This window comes from Marmota flaviventris, chromosome 13 (genome assembly GCF_047511675.1).
Source record: "Marmota flaviventris isolate mMarFla1 chromosome 13, mMarFla1.hap1, whole genome shotgun sequence".
Taxonomy (NCBI): Eukaryota; Metazoa; Chordata; class Mammalia; order Rodentia; family Sciuridae; genus Marmota; species Marmota flaviventris.
The window spans coordinates 20,749,429-20,770,568 of NC_092510.1; the positions used below are offsets into that span (position 1 = coordinate 20,749,429).

At 37.2% G+C, this 21,140-nt stretch overlaps 1 protein-coding gene across 5 annotated transcripts in view; it reads left to right on the top strand.

Moving 5' to 3' along the window:
* The window catches only part of LOC114081644 (solute carrier family 28 member 3), a 113,719-nt gene that overhangs the window by 25,091 nt on the left and 67,488 nt on the right, over positions 1-21,140 (top strand). For 3 of the 5 annotated variants that reach the window (XM_071600513.1, XM_071600514.1, XM_071600512.1), the window contains exon 2: positions 5,782-5,904. In XM_071600513.1, the coding sequence (XP_071456614.1) occupies positions 5,845-5,904 (60 nt within the window). In that variant the 5' untranslated portion in view covers positions 5,782-5,844. Of the gene's footprint in view, positions 1-5,688; positions 5,905-21,140 lie in introns of those variants that run through there. The other 2 variants (XM_071600511.1, XM_071600515.1) reach the window with 1 other exon arrangement.

Genomic DNA, 21,140 nt, shown 5'->3' on the forward strand with positions numbered 1-21,140 from the left:
TTGATACCTGCCTTTCTGATTGGAGAGAGAAGAAATCTTAGAGTAGTTTTGATTTGCATTTCTCTAATTACTAGAGACATTGAACATTTTTTCATATATTTGTTGATCGATTGTACGTCTTCTGAAAAGTGTCTGTTTAGCTCCTTAACCCATTTATTGATTGGGTTATTTGGTTTTTTTGTTTGTTTGTTTGTTTTGTTTTGTTTTTTTTTTGTTTTTTAAGAGAGAGGCAGAGAGAGAGGGAGAGAGAAACTTTAACATTTATTTTTCAGTTATTAGCGGACACAACATCTTTGTTTGTATGTGGTGCTGAGAATCAAACCCGGGCCGCATGCATGCCAGGCGAGCGCGCTACTGCTTGAGCCACATCCCCAGCCCTTATTTGTTTTTTGTTTTTATTTTATGTTATTTTTTTTTTTAGTTCTTTATATATCCTGGAGATTAGTGCCCTATCTGACACACATGTGGCAAAAAATCTGCTCCCATTCTGTATGTTCTCCATTCATCTTATTGATAATTTATTTTGCTGAGAAGCAGCTTTTTAGTTTGAATCCATCCCATTTATTGATTCTTGATTTTACTTCTTGCACTTTGGGAGTCTTGTTAAGGAAATCAGGGCCTAATCTGACATGATGAAGATTTGAGCCTACTTTTTATGTTCTCTATTAGGTGCAGCATCTGTGGTCTAATTCCTAGATCCTTGATCCACTTTGTGTTCAATTTCCAAATATTCTACCACTTGATTTAAGAGCCAAGACACTACTAAGGTTTTTGCCAATACACGAAATAATTAGATAGAGATGACCAAGACTAAAAATGTGTTAGGTCAAAATGCAAAATGTGATTTAAGCCATTTTCTTTTAAATTTATTGTAAAATTTAAAGATAATTTATATTTGGGGTACAACCCTGAGTTCTTTTAAATTGAATACTCAGCAATTTTATAATTCTGAGTCAGAGAGCTTGAGTCACATACATAATAAAAATGCTTTTAATTTTGTTATAGTTTTGAACTTATAGAAAACTTTCAAGAAAAATACAAAGCTGTCATAACAGATTCACCACTGATATAGTGCCTCATGTATTCTATCTCATGCTCATATACATTTGCATGGTGTGTTTTTATTTTTGTTTTCATTTTCTGAATCATTTGGGAATAAATCATAGATGTCACATCCCTTTATTCCTAAATATTCCAATGCATGTTTCCTAAGGACCTTCTCTTACATAACCAATTCCTAGTACACTTTGACGCTGAAGCCGAAACTGTTCAAACCTTGGCCTGAATTTACAGAGCTTTACACACAATTGACCCACCTGATCACACCAGAGAACAGAAACCGACAGGAGCACAATCCTTTCAGTCTGGCTTGCAGTATAACCATTCATTCCCAGTAAAATCAAGAGGACAGGCCAATACTTGGGCCTCCTCAAGAATCAACCTCAACTAAGCAATGGCAAATTTGTTGAGGATTTCAAAGTGCACAGATGAATTAAACGGGTTCTCTGACCATGCCTTTGTTTTTCCATTTAGTTAACCTTTTTATATTTACCTCACTTGTGCTTTGCTTTCCCCATAAATGGAGTGAGCACTTTGGGTACTAATTCAGTTTTAATTCCTCCAGACTTTCTTTCTTTCCAGAACGTCACTCTTTATGGAAATTGGTTTCAGAGATATGGACTCAAATTATGACTTTTGTCACTTATTAGTTGGGTCCCTTGGAAAAGTCACTCTGTCTCCTGGAAATGGAGATACTGATACTTCAGGTGAATGGTTGCTGTGAGGATAAAATGGAAACACAATGTAAGAACCTAACAGGTACATACATGCTGTAGTGCTCGACAGCCGTTAGTTCTGTTCCCTTCTTTATTGGTGTACCCCTGCTGCCAAGCTCATCCTTCCCAGAATTTTAACTAAAGTGACACAGTCAGCCACATAAGCCTTTGCTAACAGGTGGGCATTATCCAGATAGCAGGGGCCACGGCCAGACTGGCTGCTGGGAGTTCTCTGGCTGGCCTTTAGTGGTATCTAGAGTTCAGAGGGAGTGTTGAAAAGTAAAACCTAACTGCGAAAAGACAATTCTTTTAAAAAAACAAATCCTTGGGGCTGGGGATGTGGCTCAAGCAGTAGTGCGCTCACCTGGCATGTGTGCGGCCCGGGTTCTATCCTCAGCACCACATACAAACAAAGATGTTGTGTCTGCCGAAAATTAAAAAATAAATATTAAAAAAAATTCTCTCTCACTCTCTCTTTAAAAAAAAAAAAAAAACCAAAAAATCCAAGTACTTGCAATTTGAAATATACTTTTAATGTAAACCCAGAGGACCACACATACTAGGCACATACTTTACCACTAAGCTACATCCCAGGCCCAAATATACATCTTCATTGTTTTTTCTTTTCTTTTGGATCATCTGAATAACTGGTGATGGTTAACTGGATTTAACCAGCTTGTAAACCCCCTAGAATTACATATTTATGCAGTTATATATAAATATGTATATTTAGTATAAATTATTTTATACATTGACTTTTTTAATATTAATAATATTTATTAAATCAATATTATTTGGCTTACTTATTTATTAAACTACTTCAAGATGAATAGACAAATGTTGATGCATAATACATAGAATGTTCTTCAAAGAAGAGGACAGCCAGAGGAAATGAAAATTATACTGTAATTTATAATACATATATTACATATACATATACTGTAACATATAATACATCATGCTCAGCATCAGCCAAGCATTATAAATAATTTTTTTGAATTCATTTTATTCCTTTTGGAAATGTTGTCACTAAAAGAGTGACCTTACTATAAAACCATATATGCATGCATAAGGCAAAGAAAACAATCCCTCACCCTACATTTTTTAAACTTTCATGCTTTTTTAATATTTAATGTTTAGGTATAGTTGGACACGATGCCTTTATTTTATTTACTTATTTTTGTGAGGTTCTGAGGATCGAACCCAGGACCTTGCACGAGCTAGGCGAGTGCCCTACTGCTGAGCTACAACCCCAGCCCCTTAACTTTATACTTTTAATAAACATGTAGTGGTTTGAATTTGGGTTCTCTTTAATGAGCTGGTACATATATGGTCCATGGGTTCTTAGTCTTCTTAAGCCAACTCTTGGAGGTTGGAATAGGATATAAAAATGACTAGACTAAAAAGTCCAGTGATTGGTTTGTCCCACAATGGTTTCAATATTTAAATAAAATTTGAGGGGTACTGGGATTCAAACAGATCAGAGGGGTCAAAGGACAACTTTAGAGTCCCTGGCGCAAGGTATTCCTTATTGAGCAAGGACTGTATATGACTGGGGAAGGATTTTAAACGTCTCATAAAGCTGAGAGGGCCTTTCCACCTCATTTCTGATCCCATTTTCTATTTCCAAACTAGGCATCAAGAGTCATTAATTCTGATATTGCAAAAAAACTTTTCATTAGCTCTGAGAGCTCTTTAAGTACAAGCCTCGGAGCCATGCCATATTAACTGAAATTTCTCTGGATGTGACCATTGTTTGGGCATTTTGGGATCATGGTTATACGTACAATTTATTCTATTTAGGTTTCAGTTTTTGCTTGTTGCTGGTGTCGTCAGAGAACACAGGCAGATGTTTCAGTATCTTGTACTCATGCCCTCACTTGCACAATGATATGCTCTCAAGTGTTTTTGCACTCTTTTCAGACTTTTTGTCCATAGCCAAAGGGCAAAAAAACACATTAGGTTATTGCATTTTAAAAGATTTCTGCAAAAATGGAAGGCATTAAAGTTTTATTAACACACACAAAGAATGGAAGGCATTTAAGTCAAGTTTCTGCAATTATAATCATAAATGGTAAAATGAAGATTTTTCTTTCTTTCTAGAAAGTAAGGATCAGTCATGACCTTAAGCTAGATTGGGTCTCAATTTCATGGAGGTTATAACAGGTTGCAGCAAATGGTTTCTTCCAACAATTTTGCAATAGAAGCTTTCCACATATATGCTTTGTTTATCCATTACCTCTCTCAATCACTTCCAAATGGGCTTCTTGCCTTTGGTAACTCACTGACTACTAATTATAGCATTTTGTAATTATGGGGAAGAAATAATGAAAATTCCCAAGTCTTATTCATCAGTAAGAAGCATTAAAGGGCTAAAGCATAAAGTTTGAATGGTATTGAATTATGTGTCAGGCACTATTCCAACAGTTTTTTTAAAACTTAGGTTTTAAAAATCCTTTAAAAAGAGCATTATCAGCTTCATTTTATAGATGAAGAATCTGGGGCACAGAGAACACATTTGCTTGCCCAAATTCACATGTCTAGTGACTCAGATCAGAACACATTTTCTGTAAAGGGCCAAGTAGTGAATATTTTAGTCTTTGAGCCACACAATCTCTGCCACTCTGGCCTTGTGGAATAATAGCAGCAATAAAAAGTACAGAAATGGATGAGCATACCTGTGTTTCAACCAAACTTTATTTGTGGACAATGAAATTTAAATTTTATATAATTTTCACATGCCAAAAAATATTCTCCCTTTTGATTATTTTTCAACCATTCACAAATATAAAACCTATTCCTAGTTCTCAAGCCATATAAACAGCCAAAAGTTTAAGTTTTCCCTTAAGTTGTAGTTTGACATAATTAAGAGGAAGAGCCAGGATTTGAACCCAGAAGCAAGCCCTTAACTTTATATATAGTCTTTATCATGATACTAAAATAAGTTAGGCCCTTTATAAAACATACAGCTGAATAGGAAGGAGAAAATAACAACAACCAATAAAAACCACAACTCAAAAGTAACCACCAGCAATAGTTGGTATTTTCTCTCATTCTTTAGTCCACTGTTTTGCAGTATTAAATTTTTTTAAAAGCAGAATGATAAAATTGTAGTTGGACACAATACCTTTATTTTACTTATTTTGTGTGATGCTGAGGATCTAACCCAGTGCCTTGCATGTGCTAGGCAAGCCTTTGCCGCTGAGCCACAACCCCAACCTCTACTTTTTTATTTATTATAAGCATTTTCATGCTTCCACAGAAGCCACACAATTATAATAGTTTGATACATAGTAGTTCAATTAAAAAGGCTAAAGGGAAATCCTTATTTTGAAAGAATTTTACAGCTCATGTTTTCATAAAGTACTTTTTATTAAGTGACCACTTGGTCACCTTTCATTTATCTGCCATTTCTGTTGAGTTGGAGGATTTTTTAAAACAACTCAGCCTGAAGCAGGGATGTAGTGAAATGGCTTTCTAATTACCATTTTTCCTCTATTACCTTGCTGATTCTAAAACAAAAGGCTAATTTTCCCACCTCCCTTTGGCCAAGTGGGACACAGAGATAGTTGTATACACTGCACCAAACTTGTGCCTGGCTCAGAGTAGATGATCACTTAATAGGAACCAATCCTTACTTTCCCTCCTCTACCAACAACACTCCTTCCCTCAACACTATTCACAAGAAGAGAGCTATTTCACTAAGGTCTACAGAAAAAGTATCACGCCTGTGCACCACAAAAGTCTGTGCACCACAGAAGTCTTCTCTCCAGAAGTGAACATGGAAAGCCTAGGATGGAAATCATTAGAAGGATAAAAGAGGTGGGCGGGCCTGAACCAGAAGCCTCCACTCCGCCCTTCTGGCCCCTCTGGCCCCACCCAATCTGGTTTCAGCCCAAGTCATTCCGGAGATTATTATAGAAGTTTCCAAACTGAAGCAATGTCCAGATTTCCGCCACAGCAGCTGGCATTTTGACATCAGCAGAGGCTGTTTTCTTTTACCCAGGTACCGAGGACCTTCAGATAGGACATCAGAGAATTCAGAGCCCAGACAGCTGGTGAAAAGAACATGGAGCTGACAAGTACAGCAGCCCCCAAAACCGAGGGCTTCAGCAACACTGGCTTCCGGGTGAGCAGAACTTTCTTCTTCTGTTTGAAACCAAATAAATGAAAAAAAAAATGCTCTTTCCTTACCCACTTGGCAAGTTTCTTAAACTAAAGCAGTGGGACTACTGGGGCACTGTCAAGAATTTTAATGTCACATTTTAGCCCACTATTTTCTTCTTGGGTTCTTTTGTGTTGACAAACCTGAAAAGTCTCTTTTAATGACTTAGGGTTGATCCAGACTTGCTCTGTCGCTAGGAAACAAAACTGCCTTCTCCTCCCTTTTTTCCCCCTCTGGCTCACAACATGGTTGCAGTATTTACCTGCAGGCATCCTTCCAAAGATTGGGGGAAATTCCATCTTGAATAGAACAAGCATCTCAGGACTCCTTCCTTCTAAACTAGGTCCCACAGCCCCTGTCTGATAGTGGCCCTGGTGCCTGCCCCAGAACAGACGAGCAAGTCAGTCTCCTGTCATCAACCCAAATGCTGCTCATCCCAGGGCTGGGTGCCACAGTCTCAGAAGGAGGAGTATTAAAAACAACATGCAGGATTGGGGTGTAGCTCAGTGGTGAGGTGTAGCTTGCTTAGCATGCTCAAAGACCTGGATTCCATTCTCAGTGCTGCCTTAATAAATTAATTTAAAAATTAATTATCCCTTAAAAAAAAAAACAGGCTATTCCAATTTGGTGTAGGATGGGGATTTTCAGAGTTGTTCCTAGGTGTGCTTCTTTTCCTGACCTGACACTTAGCATGAGAGCTTTGGAAAAGACACAAAATCTGCAATGAGCATGTGTGAGCAGCCCCTTGGGCCTCATGATCACTAGAAGGACAAAACAGAACTTTTGGGTATTAATAAGAAAAGAAGAAGGGGAAAAAGGACTTTGACATGAACCCTGTTTCTATCTATAAGTTACTATCTCTCGGAGTCCCAGTTTGTCTATTCAATAGTCACAGGGATATCCATCTGATACTAAATGGGAGGAAAAACTTCTACCCTTTCAGGTACAATTCCTAAGTCCTGTGAATTAAACAAATGAAAACTGAGTTAACAGGAGAAAAGTATTACAAATTTTAGTAACTTTTTTAAATTTCACATGGGAACCTCACAAAAAAAGTGAAAAACCCAAAGAAGCAGTTAAACTTGAGAGTTTATGTATCATTTTAACAAAGGGTGTCACATTAGGAGAAGTGACTAGACAAAGGAAAGAGGTTTGGGGCTGTTCAGGCCAATAAATTTTGGGAAAGCAACTTGGAAATAAATGGCAGGGGGGATGACAAATGGAAGATAAAGCTGATTCTTGGAAGGTTTGTTTTCCCATACTTCCCACCTAGTGAAAAGGGTTGTTCTCCTCTTCCTTTTATGGGACAAAGGGACAAGGGAAATAATATGCCTTGCTTTTAGGAAGATGAGGGAGGGCAGAGTGCTCACTCGTATCTGCTCCTTCTCAGTTACCTTAGTTCAAAATATTCTTCTGTGAGAATGGCATGTTTTGAAAGTAGCATACCCTGGTCCCCTGTATGAATATTAAATGATGGAAGGGGGCACCAAGTATGAAACCTGTTATAAGTTAAAGAGTGAAATGAGGGGCTGCATGGGGGAAAGCAGGTCTAATAGTGAGAAAAAAGCTGGTGCACATCTCTGCAACTGGCTGCTCACAGTAAGCAGGACACACCAGGGGCCCTGTTTCCTATCCCTCATGTTCCTCCATCAAAGCAGAGCCTCTCCAGGCTTCAGGGTTCTGAGCAGCACAGTACCACACCAACACCTCCATCACCAACAAGCAGTGACTGGCTCATTGCTTCCAAAGCTTGCTTTTCAACAAGAATTTCTGGATCTTGTATTTACCAGTGCTAAGAAGGGACACCAATTCAAGGAGGCATGATACACTGTTTTTGCCCTTGAGAAGGAGAGCAGGGAGCCTGATGTGGTGGTGCACACTTGGAATCCCAGCTGCTCAGGAGGAGGTGGCAGAGGATTGAGAGTTCAAAGCCAGTCTCAACAACTTAGCAAGGCCCTAAGCAACTTAGTGAGACCTTGTCTCTAAATAGATAATAGCAAGGGCTGGGGATGGGACTTAGTGGTTAAGCACCCCTGGGTTCAATCCTGGTACCAATAATAATAATAACTAAAAGAAGTAATAATAATAATTAAAAGAAGAGGAGGAAAAGGAAGAGAAGAGGAGGAACAGGAAGAAGAGCAGGCTAGAGGCTTGCACCAAATCACTTTGCCTCTATCCCATCCCATCTTTTCCATTCTCTTGAATCATAATAAGTCTTAATTGGTAAATAAATATATAGTTGGGGCTGGGCGGTCTGTGGAGTCCATACAGCATACAGAGGGAGAGAGAACTGCAGTTAGGACTGAACAAATGGGCAGGCATTTTCCAGGCAAGCAGGAGGTGGGGTGGGTCCACAGAACACTGCAGGCAAAGAGAACTGTCCCAGAGCCTAAAAGAGAAGAGCATGTGTCTGGGGTGGGGAACAGGAGGCAGGGGGACAGCACAGGCTGGTGCCAGATCATGTGGCCTCCATGTGTGCTGAGGCATGAGAGAGGGAACCTCTCAAAACCAAGATGACCCAATTATTTTTTAAGTGAGCCTAGTGGCCCTCTTGAAGGTGAATGAAAATGGAGAGAGATTTGTGTGCAGTTGGGAGATCAGTTAGGAAGTCAGTATAATCATCCAGATGAGGCCTGAGGCAGTGGACACATGCAGGATCAAGGTGCTAACAGGGGTAAGAGGCCGTTACTCAGGGGCCATCTGGAGTCAGGATCAGGGTCTGAGCGCTGCTCTGGCTCTCAAGCCTCCATCTTCTCCTGTAGGGTAAGATAATAATGGTACCTCAGGATTGTTGAGGGAATTAACTGAGGTAATACACATAAAAAGTGTTTGTAATACAGAAATACACTTTTATGAAAAACAGTGCCCAGCACATAGTACAGGCAAAATAATAGCAGCTCTTGGTGTTGGGACTGATTAATGAGTGAGGAGTCAGTATGAGATGTCAACCTGGAAGTGCTTGCCTTTTTTAGACAGGAGATCTTTCTTTTCTTTTTTTAAAATTCTGTTTGTTTGGTCGGTTTGGTTTTAGGGTTTGTTTTATTGTTGTTGTTGTTTTCATTTTTTTCCCTCTTTTTCCTCTCTCTCTCTCTCTCTCTCTCTCTCTCTCTCTCTCATTAGAATAAGGAACAGAATGAGTTTTATCTGAGGCTGTTGGTTGAAATTGAGAGATTCCAGGCATTTTGACAAGAGTGCAGATCAAGTAGGGAGTTTGTGGAGCACATCCACCTGGAACCTAAATCACACAGATTTCGAGGCTGTTAGCACGGAGATGGGCAAGGGTGTGGGTAAGAGTTGGAGTGCAGAGAAGGAAGCAGAGAGAGCCACAGGTAGGGACTGAGAAGCAGAACCAGGAGAGAGAGGTGTCTGAAGAAGTCAAGGAAGACAGAACTAGAGGGTTCACAGGAAAGACCCTTGGGGTGGCGGGGGGAGGGGCTTGGAAGAGGCCACAAACTCATTGCATTTGCCAAATAAGAGATTATTGGTGACCTGGGGCTGGGGGTGAAGAAGGGAAATTTGTGTTATGTGTGGTATTAGACTAGGCAAAAAATGAAGGCAGAATGTATGCTCCTCTGGCAGGGGTAAAGGAAAAGGGGAGACGGTAATTTAAATTGTTATTATTATAAAAAAAATAACATACATAAAACAAATAAAACCAAGTATACAACTTTTTTTTGATACTACAGATTAAACCCAAGGGTGCTTAAATACTGAGCTAAGTCTCCAGCCATTTGTTGTTGTTGTTGTTTGGGGTTTTTTTTTTTTGTTGTTTGTTTTTTTGAGACAGGGTCTTATTAAGTTGTTTAGGGCCTTACTAAATTGCTGATGCTTTGGGATCCTCCTGCCTCAGCCTCCCAAGCCCATGGGATTACAGGCATGCACCAATGCACCCAGTTGTCAGATACACGACTTCTTAAAAAGTGGACTGTGACTCAGATCAGAGAACAGGGAATTGATATCCCTCAGTAGCCCCATCCCTACACATGCTCACTAGTACCTCCCTCCCCAGCTCCACGCAGGACTAACCACTGTCCCAACTTGTTGTCCTAGTCACCAACTTCTGAGTCCCCAAAGCAGCACTTGCTTTTTTGAACTTTATATAACCAGAAACTTACAAAATATATTCTTTGCTTATCTTTGAACATATATGGAATTAAGCAGGATGAATTCTTTTGTATCTGGCTTCTTTTGCTCGGTTTTCAGCCATGGTGTTACAAGTGACTGCAATTATCCAGTTTAAGAATATATAGTACTCTGTCTGGTAAATATTCCACAATTGATAATTTTACCCTGTGGACATGGTTGTTATTGCAGTTGAAGTTTTTTGGAACTTCTACAGAAAACACAGCTGTGAACGCTCTTGGACATGCTTTTTGGAGCACTGTGACAATTTAATCAGGATTGTGCTCAGGAGTAGAATGGTTACGTCATAAGAGTACATATACACATTCAACTCTTACTAATAATGCCAAACTGTTTCCTAAATGAGTGCACCAATTTACACGTCCATCAGCAGAGCGTGAGTTCCTGTTTATCCTCCACATCTTCACCAAAATTCAAATGGCTTTTTTAATTTCAGCCATTTTGGTGGGTGTGTGGCCATACAGTCATGCATCAATCAACAGCGTCCTTCATACATCATTAGGCAATTATGTTGGTGTGCAAACATCCCAGAGTGGACATAAGTGAAACTCTATGGTGTAGGCCAATTACTTGTCCTGGCCTCTTGATTCAATTGAGATGTAATAAACTCAAGGTGTACAACGTTGCTGCCAGTGTAACAGCACACTGTACAGTACACATTTCTATCTTTCTATTTTTTTTCTTTGTAATCACAAAGACGATGCTCAAAAAATAACAACAACAACAAAAAAAAAAAGCATAGTATAGTTGATATATAAACCAGTAGCAGTCTTTGTCATCATCGTCATTATTATCATGCACTGTACCTTGTTGTGTGCACTCCACACTGGCAGTGCAATCCATTTGTTTACACCAGCATTATTACAAACACAGGAGTGATTCCTCACACTGTGAAATCACGATAGCTACAACATCACAGGTTAATAAGCAATTTTCAGCTCTACTTCCATCCTTTGGGACCACCATCACATATGTGGTCTGCCATTGACCAAAACATCATTATGCAGCACAGGACTGTACGTCATTGAGGTTTAAGTTAACTTTTCCCATGTTATTGATCATCTCATGCCAACTTTATAAAATACCTGTTCAAGTCTCCTGCCCATTTTCTCTACTGGATTTTTCCTTTTTCTTTGTGATTTGAAAAAGTTACTTAAGTGTTCTGGCTACAAGCCCTTTGGCAGTTATGATTTGCAAATGTCTTCTCTCACCCTAAAGATGTCTTCCAGTCTTTAATGATTTATTTTGATGAACAAAAGTTAGTCATATCATGGTCCCATTTGTCAGTTTCTTCTCTTTTCCTTTTCTTGATTAGGGAAGTGGCTGAGTAGGGTGTGGCACATGTCTGTAAAGCCAGTGACTAAGAGGTTGAGGCAGGAGGACTGTGAATTGGAGGCCAACTTGGGCAACATAACAAAACCCTGTCTCAAAATTAAAAAAATAAAATAAAAAGAACTGGGGAGATAGCTCAGTGGTAGAGCTTCCCTAGATTCAATATTTAGTATCACAAAATAATAACAATAATAATAATGATTTTTAAAAATTGTAAAGCTTCTTATTTTCACATTGAGGTCTCTAGTCCCCTTGAAATTGAGGTTAATATGTATTGTACGATGGGAGTCAAGTTTTTTTGGTTTTCTGCATGGACATTGAATTTATTTATTTATTTGTTTACTTATTTATTTATACCAGGGACTGAACCCAGGGACAATTAATCGGCCCTTTTTAGTTTTTACTTTGGGACAGGGTCTCATCAAGTTGCTTGGGCCTCACTAAATGGCTGAGGCTAGTCTCAAACTTGTGATCCTCCTTCCTCAGCCTCCCAGGCACTGGGATTATAGGCATAAGCCACCATACCCAAGTGGATGTCCAATTATTTCAGCATAACTTTCTCAAAAATTTTCTTCTCCCAACTCCATTGATAGTTCTCAAGTGTTCATATTTGGGGAAGGCTTCTATTTGGAATAAGGTAACTAAAAGATGCTTCCAAGCTAAAAGAAGGAAAGGAAGATCCGGAGAAGAGGAGAGGAGGTTGACAGGAAAGGAGGTCACCTACATCTCAGAATCTTTAAAGATGAAAATTCAGGGAAGTTTTTGAAAGAGCACTTTTATTAAAGGATTCCCTTAGGGTCCCATCTCTAATGTCCTCCCCAAGAAAAAGCATCACCTTGCTACAGATGGCCCTCAGAGGCACAGAGACTGCTCGCTCTGGAAGTCAGTTGGGTTTGTTAAATGAAGATTGAAATTCTCAGCTCCTCTGGAACATTGGCATAAACTTCTCAAGCAGATACTATGAGTATAAAAGTTCTGAGGTTCTGGACACCGTCTTACATGCCTGTAATCTCAGCAATTTAGGAGGCTGATGCAGGAGGATTGTAAGTTTCAAGCCTGCCTTGACAATTTAGCAGAGTTATATCTCAAATTAAAAATTAAAAATGTTTTAAAGGGATGGTGGTATGGCTCAGTGGTGGAACACTACTGGATTCAATTCCCTGAATTGGGAAAAAAATTATTTATTTATTTCTGAGGTTGAAAATAATTATTCAAAGTAAAGGGAAAGGGCATTGTTTCTCCTTAAGACAGTATTTTGGGTGGTCACCATTGGTCACACTCAGGTTGAGTAGTTTTACACATCTCTCTGGATGAGCTGGGCTAGAGCTACCTAGATGCTTTTCACAACTGAAATAAAGTACAGAAAACATAAAACAATAATTTACTTTTGTGATGGAAGTTTTAAAAATACATCTTCTTTCCTCAAACGTGCTGCATCCACACTTATTTCTAGGGGAAAAGCGCCTACGTGAAGATAACCAAAGTCACTTTCATGATAGCCCAGAGGAAAAGTATTTAGAGATCTAGTATTTTCCTCATTCAAACATTCCTGAAGTGATTTCCTTTAAAAGAGGAGACGCTTACTCATCATCCATTGAGACATAGAAAACAGGAAATCATTAATAATGTGAACAGACTAAGGTACTTGCTGTGGGCTGAAGGCAGAAACATCTAAGAGATACATAGCATAAGCTACATATACAATTTTATTTTTTGGTACCAATCCATTAGAAGTGTAAGATGAAACAAATAAGGCTGATTTTAACTATATTTTATTTACATTTTTCATTTGTTTCATACCAAGTCTTTGAAATCCAGTGTGATGTTTTATATCCACATGTCAACATTAACGCTAAATTTTTATCATAAATACTTGATCTGTATTTAGATTTCATAAAATTTGTAATTACAAAAGTAGATTTATAATCAAGTTGTTCCAAATGTACTTAAATGTTTTCTAATCAATTAATCTAGTGTTTATTTTTCAATTTAAACTTAAGTTAGTCAGAATTAAATTCAGGGCATCTGTCACACTAGTCACATTTCAAGTATTTAGCAACCACTTGTGGCTGGTGACTATTGCACTTATGACTCAAGGAAGGTACATGTTTCTTGGGTTTTCAATTTAAAAAAATAAAAATCTGATTATCTTTGACCTTTAAGGATCTGACCATCAAGTTCATGCCATAAAACTAAAAGAAAGTAACAACATTAGGGATTTTTTTCTGTAAGATTAGTAGTAAGGACTAGGAATGTGGCTCAGAGGTAATATTTGCCTACAACTGATGAGGCCCTGCACTCAATCCCTAGCACTCCCCTCCACCAAAAAAATAATCAGTAGCAATATTTCCTTTTTTCATTCCTAATTTTAGTTATTTTCATCTCTTCTACCTCCCTTGGGGCAGAGGTTTTTCTTTGTTGGGAAATTTATGATTATTGATTCAATATCCATATTTGTTATAGGTCTGTTGAGATTTTTATTTCTTCTTGAGTCAGTTCAGGTAATGTGTCTGTTTTTGTGAAGTTGTCTATTTCATCCAGGTTATATAATTTGTTGTCATATAATTATTCATGACATTCTCTCCATCCCCCCACTCTTTTTTTTTTTTTTTTTTTTTTTTTTTTTTTGTCAGTAATGGGGACTAAGTCCAGGGCTGCTATACCACTGAGTTACATCCTTCCAGCCTTTTTATTTTTTATTGCAAGACAGAGTCTCACTAAATAGCTGAGTCTGCCACAGATTTTCGATCCTCCCTCCTCAGCCTCCTGAGTTTCTGGAATTATAGACAAGTGCCACTGCACCCTGCTTTCATAATATTTTTCTTAATATCCTTTTTATTTCTGTAAGGTTGATAATAATGGCCCCACTTATATTTCTGATTTTAGTTTCTTTGGTCTTCTTCCTTTTTTCTTAGTCTAGTAAATATTTGTCAATCTTGTTGTTTTGAAAGAATCAACTTTTATTTATCTCCACTCTAACCCTTATTATTTCCTTCCTTTGGTAGCTTTAGGTTTAGTTGGGCTGGAGCTACCTAGATGCCTTTTCACAAATGAAATAAAGTACAGAAAACTTAAATACCTTTTCTGTATTCTAATAGTGGAAGTTTAGGTTGTTGATTTGAGATGTTTCTTCTTTGCTAACATAAGCAATTACAACTTTGAATTTCCCTCTAAGCACTACTTTAGCTTATAAAAATTGGTATGGAATGTTTTCACTATTATCAAATTGTTTCCTAATTTCCCTTAGGATTTCTCCCTTAACCCACCGATTACTGAGGAGTGAGTTTAATGTCCACATACCTTATAAATTTCTCCCAGCTGTCCATTATTCATTTCTAAATTTGATCCAATGTGATTAGAGAAGATACTTTATATGATTTCAATATTTTTAAATTCATTGAGATTTGTTTTGATCTAATGCATGATCTAGACTGGAGGATATTCCCAACTGCACTTGAGAAGAATGTGTATGTACAATTGTTGGTGGAATATTCTGTATATGTCTCTCAAATTGATAGCATTGTTCAATTCCTCTATTTCCTTATTGATTATCTCTTTACTTTTCTATCTATTGTTGAGTATAGGGTCTTGCAATACCCAACTATCATTGAATTTCCTATTTCTCCCTTGAATTCTGTCAATTTTTTTTCATATGTCTAAGAGCTCTTTTATCAACTATGTATGTTTATAATTTTATTTGATGAACTGACACTTTATCATTATAAAATATCCTTTGTTTCTAATTTTTAAAAAAGTTGTCTTGAAATCTACTTTAAGCCATTTGAGTTAGCTTTTATTACTATTTGCATGACATATATTTTTCTATCCTTTTAGCCTATGTAAGTCATTGAACCTAAAGTGTCTTATAAACAGCATATATTTGGGTCATGCTTTTTCTCCATCCAGCCAATATCTGCCATTTGATTGAAAGCCTTAATCCATTTATATTTAATGTAATTATTGATAAAATAGGACTTACATCTGCTATTTTGTGTGTAATATACATCCACTTATATACAGTTATTCCTTGATATCTATGGCAAATTGGTTCCAGGACCCCCATGGATATCAAAATCTCTAGATGATTCAAGTCCCTTATCTTAAAAATGGTGTAGTATATACCTATACCTTACACACATCGCCTCTTATCCTTTAAGTCATCTCAAGATTACTTATAATACTCATACAATGTAAAATATGTATAAATAATAATATTCACTCTACTGTGTTGTTTAGTAAATAATGACAATAAAAAAGTCAGAACTGACATAATTTTTTCCAAATATTTTTAGTCCTTTATAGGTTGAATCTCTTGATTCAAAATTGATATATAGAGGAATGTATATAAAATATCTTTCCTCTCAATTCATTACTACCTTCTTGTGGTATATATTTTCTAGTATACCAATTGAATTCACTTGTTTTTTTTAAATATTTCTTCACATTATTTTCTTGGAGTTTTTTTTGGGAAATTGCTATTAACATCACAATTTATAAATATCTCACTAGGATTAATACCATCTTAATTTCAGTAGAATATAAAAACTTAATACAGGTCCATTCTCTTCCCCTTCTTTATGATATTTACATAATTTTTATAACTATAAGCCCATTAATATATTCTTTTGATTATCACTTTATGCAATTGTGATTTTAGTCATATAGGAGAGAGAGTGGGTTACAAAAATATTTACCTACATACTTACCTTTGCCAATGTTCTTTAGGTTTTCATGTGGATATGAGTTACCCTATTGGGTCCTTTCATTTCATTCTGAAGGTTTCCTTGCAGAGCAGGTCTGCTAGCAGTGAATTTCCTGTTTTTGTTTATCTGGTAATGTCTTCCAATTTTTAAAGAACTGTTTTGCTAATATGGAGTTTTATATGTACCATTTTTCTATAGTACTTTGTTTTTGGTTTTTTTTTTAATTTTTTATTGTGGGTTGTTCAAAACATTACAAATTTCTTGACATATCATATTCCACACTTTGATTCAAGTGGGTTATGAACTCCCACCTTCACCCCATACACAGATTGCAGAATCACATCAGTTACACATCCATTGATTTACAAATTGCCATACTAGTGTCTGTTGTGCTCCGCTGCCTTTCCCATCCTCCACCCTCCCCCCTCCCCGCCTCTCCCCTCCCCTCCCCTCCTCTCTCTCTACCCCCTCCACTGTATAACCCTGAGGGTCTCCTTCCATTACCATGCAATTTTCCTTCTCTCTCCCTTTCCCTCCCACCTCTCATCCCTGTTAAATGTTAATCTTCTTCTCCTGCTCTTCGTCCCTACACTGTTCTTAGTTACTCTCCTTATATCAAAGAAGACATTTGGCATTTGGTTTTTAGGGATTGGCTAGCTTCACTTAGCATAATCTGCTCTAATGCCATCCATTTCCCTGCAAATTCTATGATTTTGTCATTTTTTAATGCAGAGTAATACTCCATTGTGTATAAATGCCACATTTTTTTAATCCATTAGTCTATTGAAGGGCATCTAGGTTGGTTCCACAGTCTTGCTATTGTGAACTGTGCTGCTATGAACATCGATGTAGCAGTGTCCCTGTAGCATGCTCTTTTTAGGTCTTTAGGGAATAGACCAAGAAGGGGAATAGCTGGGTCAAATGGTGGCTCCATTCCCAGCTTTCCAAGAAATCTCCATACTGCTTTCCAAATTGGCTGCACCAATCTGCAGTCCCACCAGCAATGTACAAGTGTACCCTTTTCCCCACATCCTCGCCAGCACTTGTTGTTGTTTGACTTCCTAATGGCTGCCAATCTTACTGGAGTGAGATGGTATCTTAGGGTGGTTTTGATTTGCATTTCTCTGACAGCTAGAGATGGTGAGCATTTTTTCATGTACTTGTTGATTGACTGTATGTCCTCCTCTGAGAAGTGTCTGTTCAGGTCCTTGGCCCATTTGTTGATTGGGTTGTTTGTTTTCTTATTGTCTAATTTTTTGAGTTCTTTGTATACTCTGGATATTAGGGCTCTATCTGAAGTGTGAGGAGTAAAGATTTGTTCCCAGGGTGTAGGCTCCCTATTTACCTCTCTTATTGTTTCTTTTGCTGAGAAAAAACTTTTTAGTTTGAGTAAGTCCCATTTGTTGATACTAGTTATTAACTTTTGTGCTATGGGTGTCCTATTGAGGAATTTGGAGCCCGACCCCACAGTATGTAGATCGTAGCCAACTTTTTCTTCTATCAGACGGCGCGTCTCTGATTTGATATCAAGCTCCTTGATCCATTTTGAATTCACTTTTGTGCATGGCGAGAGAAAGGGATTCAGTTTCATTTTGTTGCATATGGATTTCCAGTTTTCCCAGCACCATTTGTTGAAGATGCTATCCTTCCTCCATTGCATGCTTTTAGCCCCTTTATCAAATATAAGATAGTTGTAGTTTTGTGGATTGGTTTCTGTGTCCTCTATTCTGTACCATTGGTCCACCCGCCTGTTTTGGTACCAGTACCATGCTGTTTTTGTTACTATTGCTCTATAGTATAGTTTGAAGTCTGGTATCGCTATACCGCCTGATTCACACTTCCTGCTTAGCATTGTTTTTGCTATTCTGGGTCATTTATTTTTCCATATGAATTTCATGATTGCTTTCTCTATTTCTACAAGAAATGCTGTTGGGATTTTGATTGGCATTGCATTAAACCTATAGAGAACTTTTTGTAATATCGCCATTTTGATGATGTTAGTTCTGCCTATCCATGAACAGGGTATATTTTTCCATCTTCTAAGATCTTCTTCTATTTCTCTCTTTAGGGTTCTGTAGTTCTCATTGTATAAGTCTTTCACCTCTTTTGTTAGGTTGATTCCCAAGTATTTTATTTTTTTTGAAGATATTGTGAATGGAGTGGTTGTCCTCATTTCCATTTCAGAGGATTTGTCGCTGATATACAGGAATGCCTTTGATTTATGCGTGTTGATTTTATATCCTGCCACTTTGCTGAATTCATTTATTAGCTCTAATAGTTTCTTTGTAGAGCCTTTTGGGTCTGCTAGGTATAGAATCATATCATCTGCAAATAGTGATAATTTAAGTTCTTCTTTTCCTATTTTTATGCCTTTAATTTCTTTCGTCTAATTGCTCTGGCCAGTGTTTCAAGAACTATGTTGAACAGAAGTGGAGAGAGAGGGCATCCCTGTCTTGTTCCATATTTTAGAGGGAATGCCTTCAGTTTTTCTCCATTCAGAATGATGCTAGCCTGAGGCTTAGCATAGATTGCTTTTACAATATTGAGGTATGTTCCTGTTATCCCTAGTTTTTCTAGAGGTTTGAACATAAAGGGATGCTGTACTTTGTCGAATGCTTTTTCCGCATCTATCGAGATGATCATATGGTTCTTATTTTTAAGTCTATTGATGTGGTGAATAACATTTATTGATTTCCATATATTGAACCAGCCTTGCATCCCAGGGATGAATCCTACTTGATCATGGTGTACAATTTTTTTGATATGTTTTTGTATCCGATTCGCCAGAATTTTATTGAGGATTTTTGCATCTAGGTTCATTAGAGATATTGGTCTGTAGTTTTCTTTCTTTGAAGTGTCTTTGTCTGGTTTAGGTATCAGGGTGATGTTGGCCTCATAGAATGAATTTGGAAGTTCTCCCTCCTTTTCTATTTCCTGAAGTAGATTTCAAGCCAAAGTTAATCAGAAGAGATAAAGAGGGACACTACATACTGCTTAAGGGAACCATACAACAACAAGACATAACAATCATAAATATTTATGCCCCAAACAATGGTGCAGCTATGTTCGTCAAACAAACTCTTCTCAAGTTCAAGAGTCTAATAGACCACCATACCATAATCATGGGAGACTTCAACACACCTCTCTCGCCACTGGACAGATCTTCCAAACAAAAGTTGAATAAGGAAACTATAGAACTCAATAACACTATTAATAACCTAGACCTAATTGACATATATAGAGTATACCACCCAACATCAAGCAGTTACACTTTTTTCTCAGCAGCACATGGATCCTTCTCAAAAATAGATCATATATTATGTCACAGGGCAACTCTTAGACAATATAAAGGAGTAGAGATAATACCATGCATCTTATCTGATCATAATGGAATGAAACTGAAAATCAACGATAAAAGAAGGAAGGAAAAAGCATACATTACTTGGAGAATGAACAATAGGTTACTGAATGATCAATGGGTTATAGAAGACATCAAGAAGGAAATTAAAAAATTCTTAGAGATAAATGAAAACACAGACACAACATATCGGAATCTATGGGACACATTGAAAGCAGTTCTAAGAGGAAAATTCATTGCTTGGAGTTCATTCCTTAAAAAAAGAAAAAAACAACAAATAAATGATCTCATACTTCATCTCAAAATCCTTGAAAAAGAAGAGCAAAACAACAGCAAAAGAAGTAGAAGGCAAGAAATTATTAAAATCAGAGCTGAAATTAATGAAATCGAAACAAAAGAAACAATTGAAAAAATTGACAAAACTAAAAGTTGGTTCTTTGAAAAAATAAACAAAATCGACAGACCCTTAGCGATGCTAGTGAAGAGAAGAAGAGAGAGAACTCAAATTACTAGCATACGGGATGAAAAAGGCAATATCATAACAGACACTTCAGAAATACAGAAGATAATCAAAAACTATTTTGAATCCTTATACTCCAACAAATTAGAAGATAGTGAAGGCATAGATAAATTTCTTAAGTCATATGATCTGCCCAGATTGAGTCAGGAGGATATAGACAACCTAAACAGACCAATATCAATTGAGGAAATAGAAGAAACCATAAAAAGACTACCAACTAAGAAAAGCCCAGGTCCAGATGGGTATACAGCAGAATTTTACAAAACCTTTAAAGAAGATCTATAGTACTTTGAATATGAAATTTCCCACCCTTCTGGCCTTTGTGGCTTCATGAGACATCAGATGTTGAATTTATTGAGGAGTTATCATATATGATGAGTTGTTTCTATTGGGCAGCTCCTCAAGTTTTTCATCAAATTTGTGGACTTCTCAACAATTATTTCTTAAAATTTTCTTTCACCTTCTTCCCTCTCTCCTCTCCATCTGGAACTGCTGCTGTGCTTCTGTTATGTTTGATGGTGCCCCACAGTCTCAGAGCTTCTAATTCTCTTTATTGTTATTCCCTAGTAAAGAAATTATTCTCTTGCTTTTCTTTAGCTCTTTGAAAATGGTTTCCCTTTAGTTTTTTTTTTTTTTTTTTTTTTTTTGACATATTTAAAATAGATGATTTCCTGTCTTTGTTTACACAAGTCCAACATCTAGGCCTCCTCCTGGACAGTATTCATTGACTGCTGTTTTCGTTTACATGGACCATTCCTTCTTTGGATGAAAACTATTATTCTCAAAATATACTGTGGGAGGGCTAGGATTGCAGCTCACTGGTAGAGCACTTACCTAGCATGTGTGAGGCACTGGGTTCAATCCTCAGCACAATATAAAAATAAATATAAAAAAAAAGGTATTGCATCCATCTACAACTAAAAAAAAATTTTTTTAATATATTATGGGAACTATGGAAAACAAATTGTCCTCTATTTATAAGGATTTATTTCTTTTGCCATTTGTTGCTTCTGTTATGGTCGTTACTCTTAAGTGTGTTTAGTGACTTAACCATGTAATTCTGTGTGGACTGTATTCATTGTCATGTGTTATGTGGAACATTCCCAGGAATTTCTGAAGCTATGGACATTTGATTCCCCAGCTT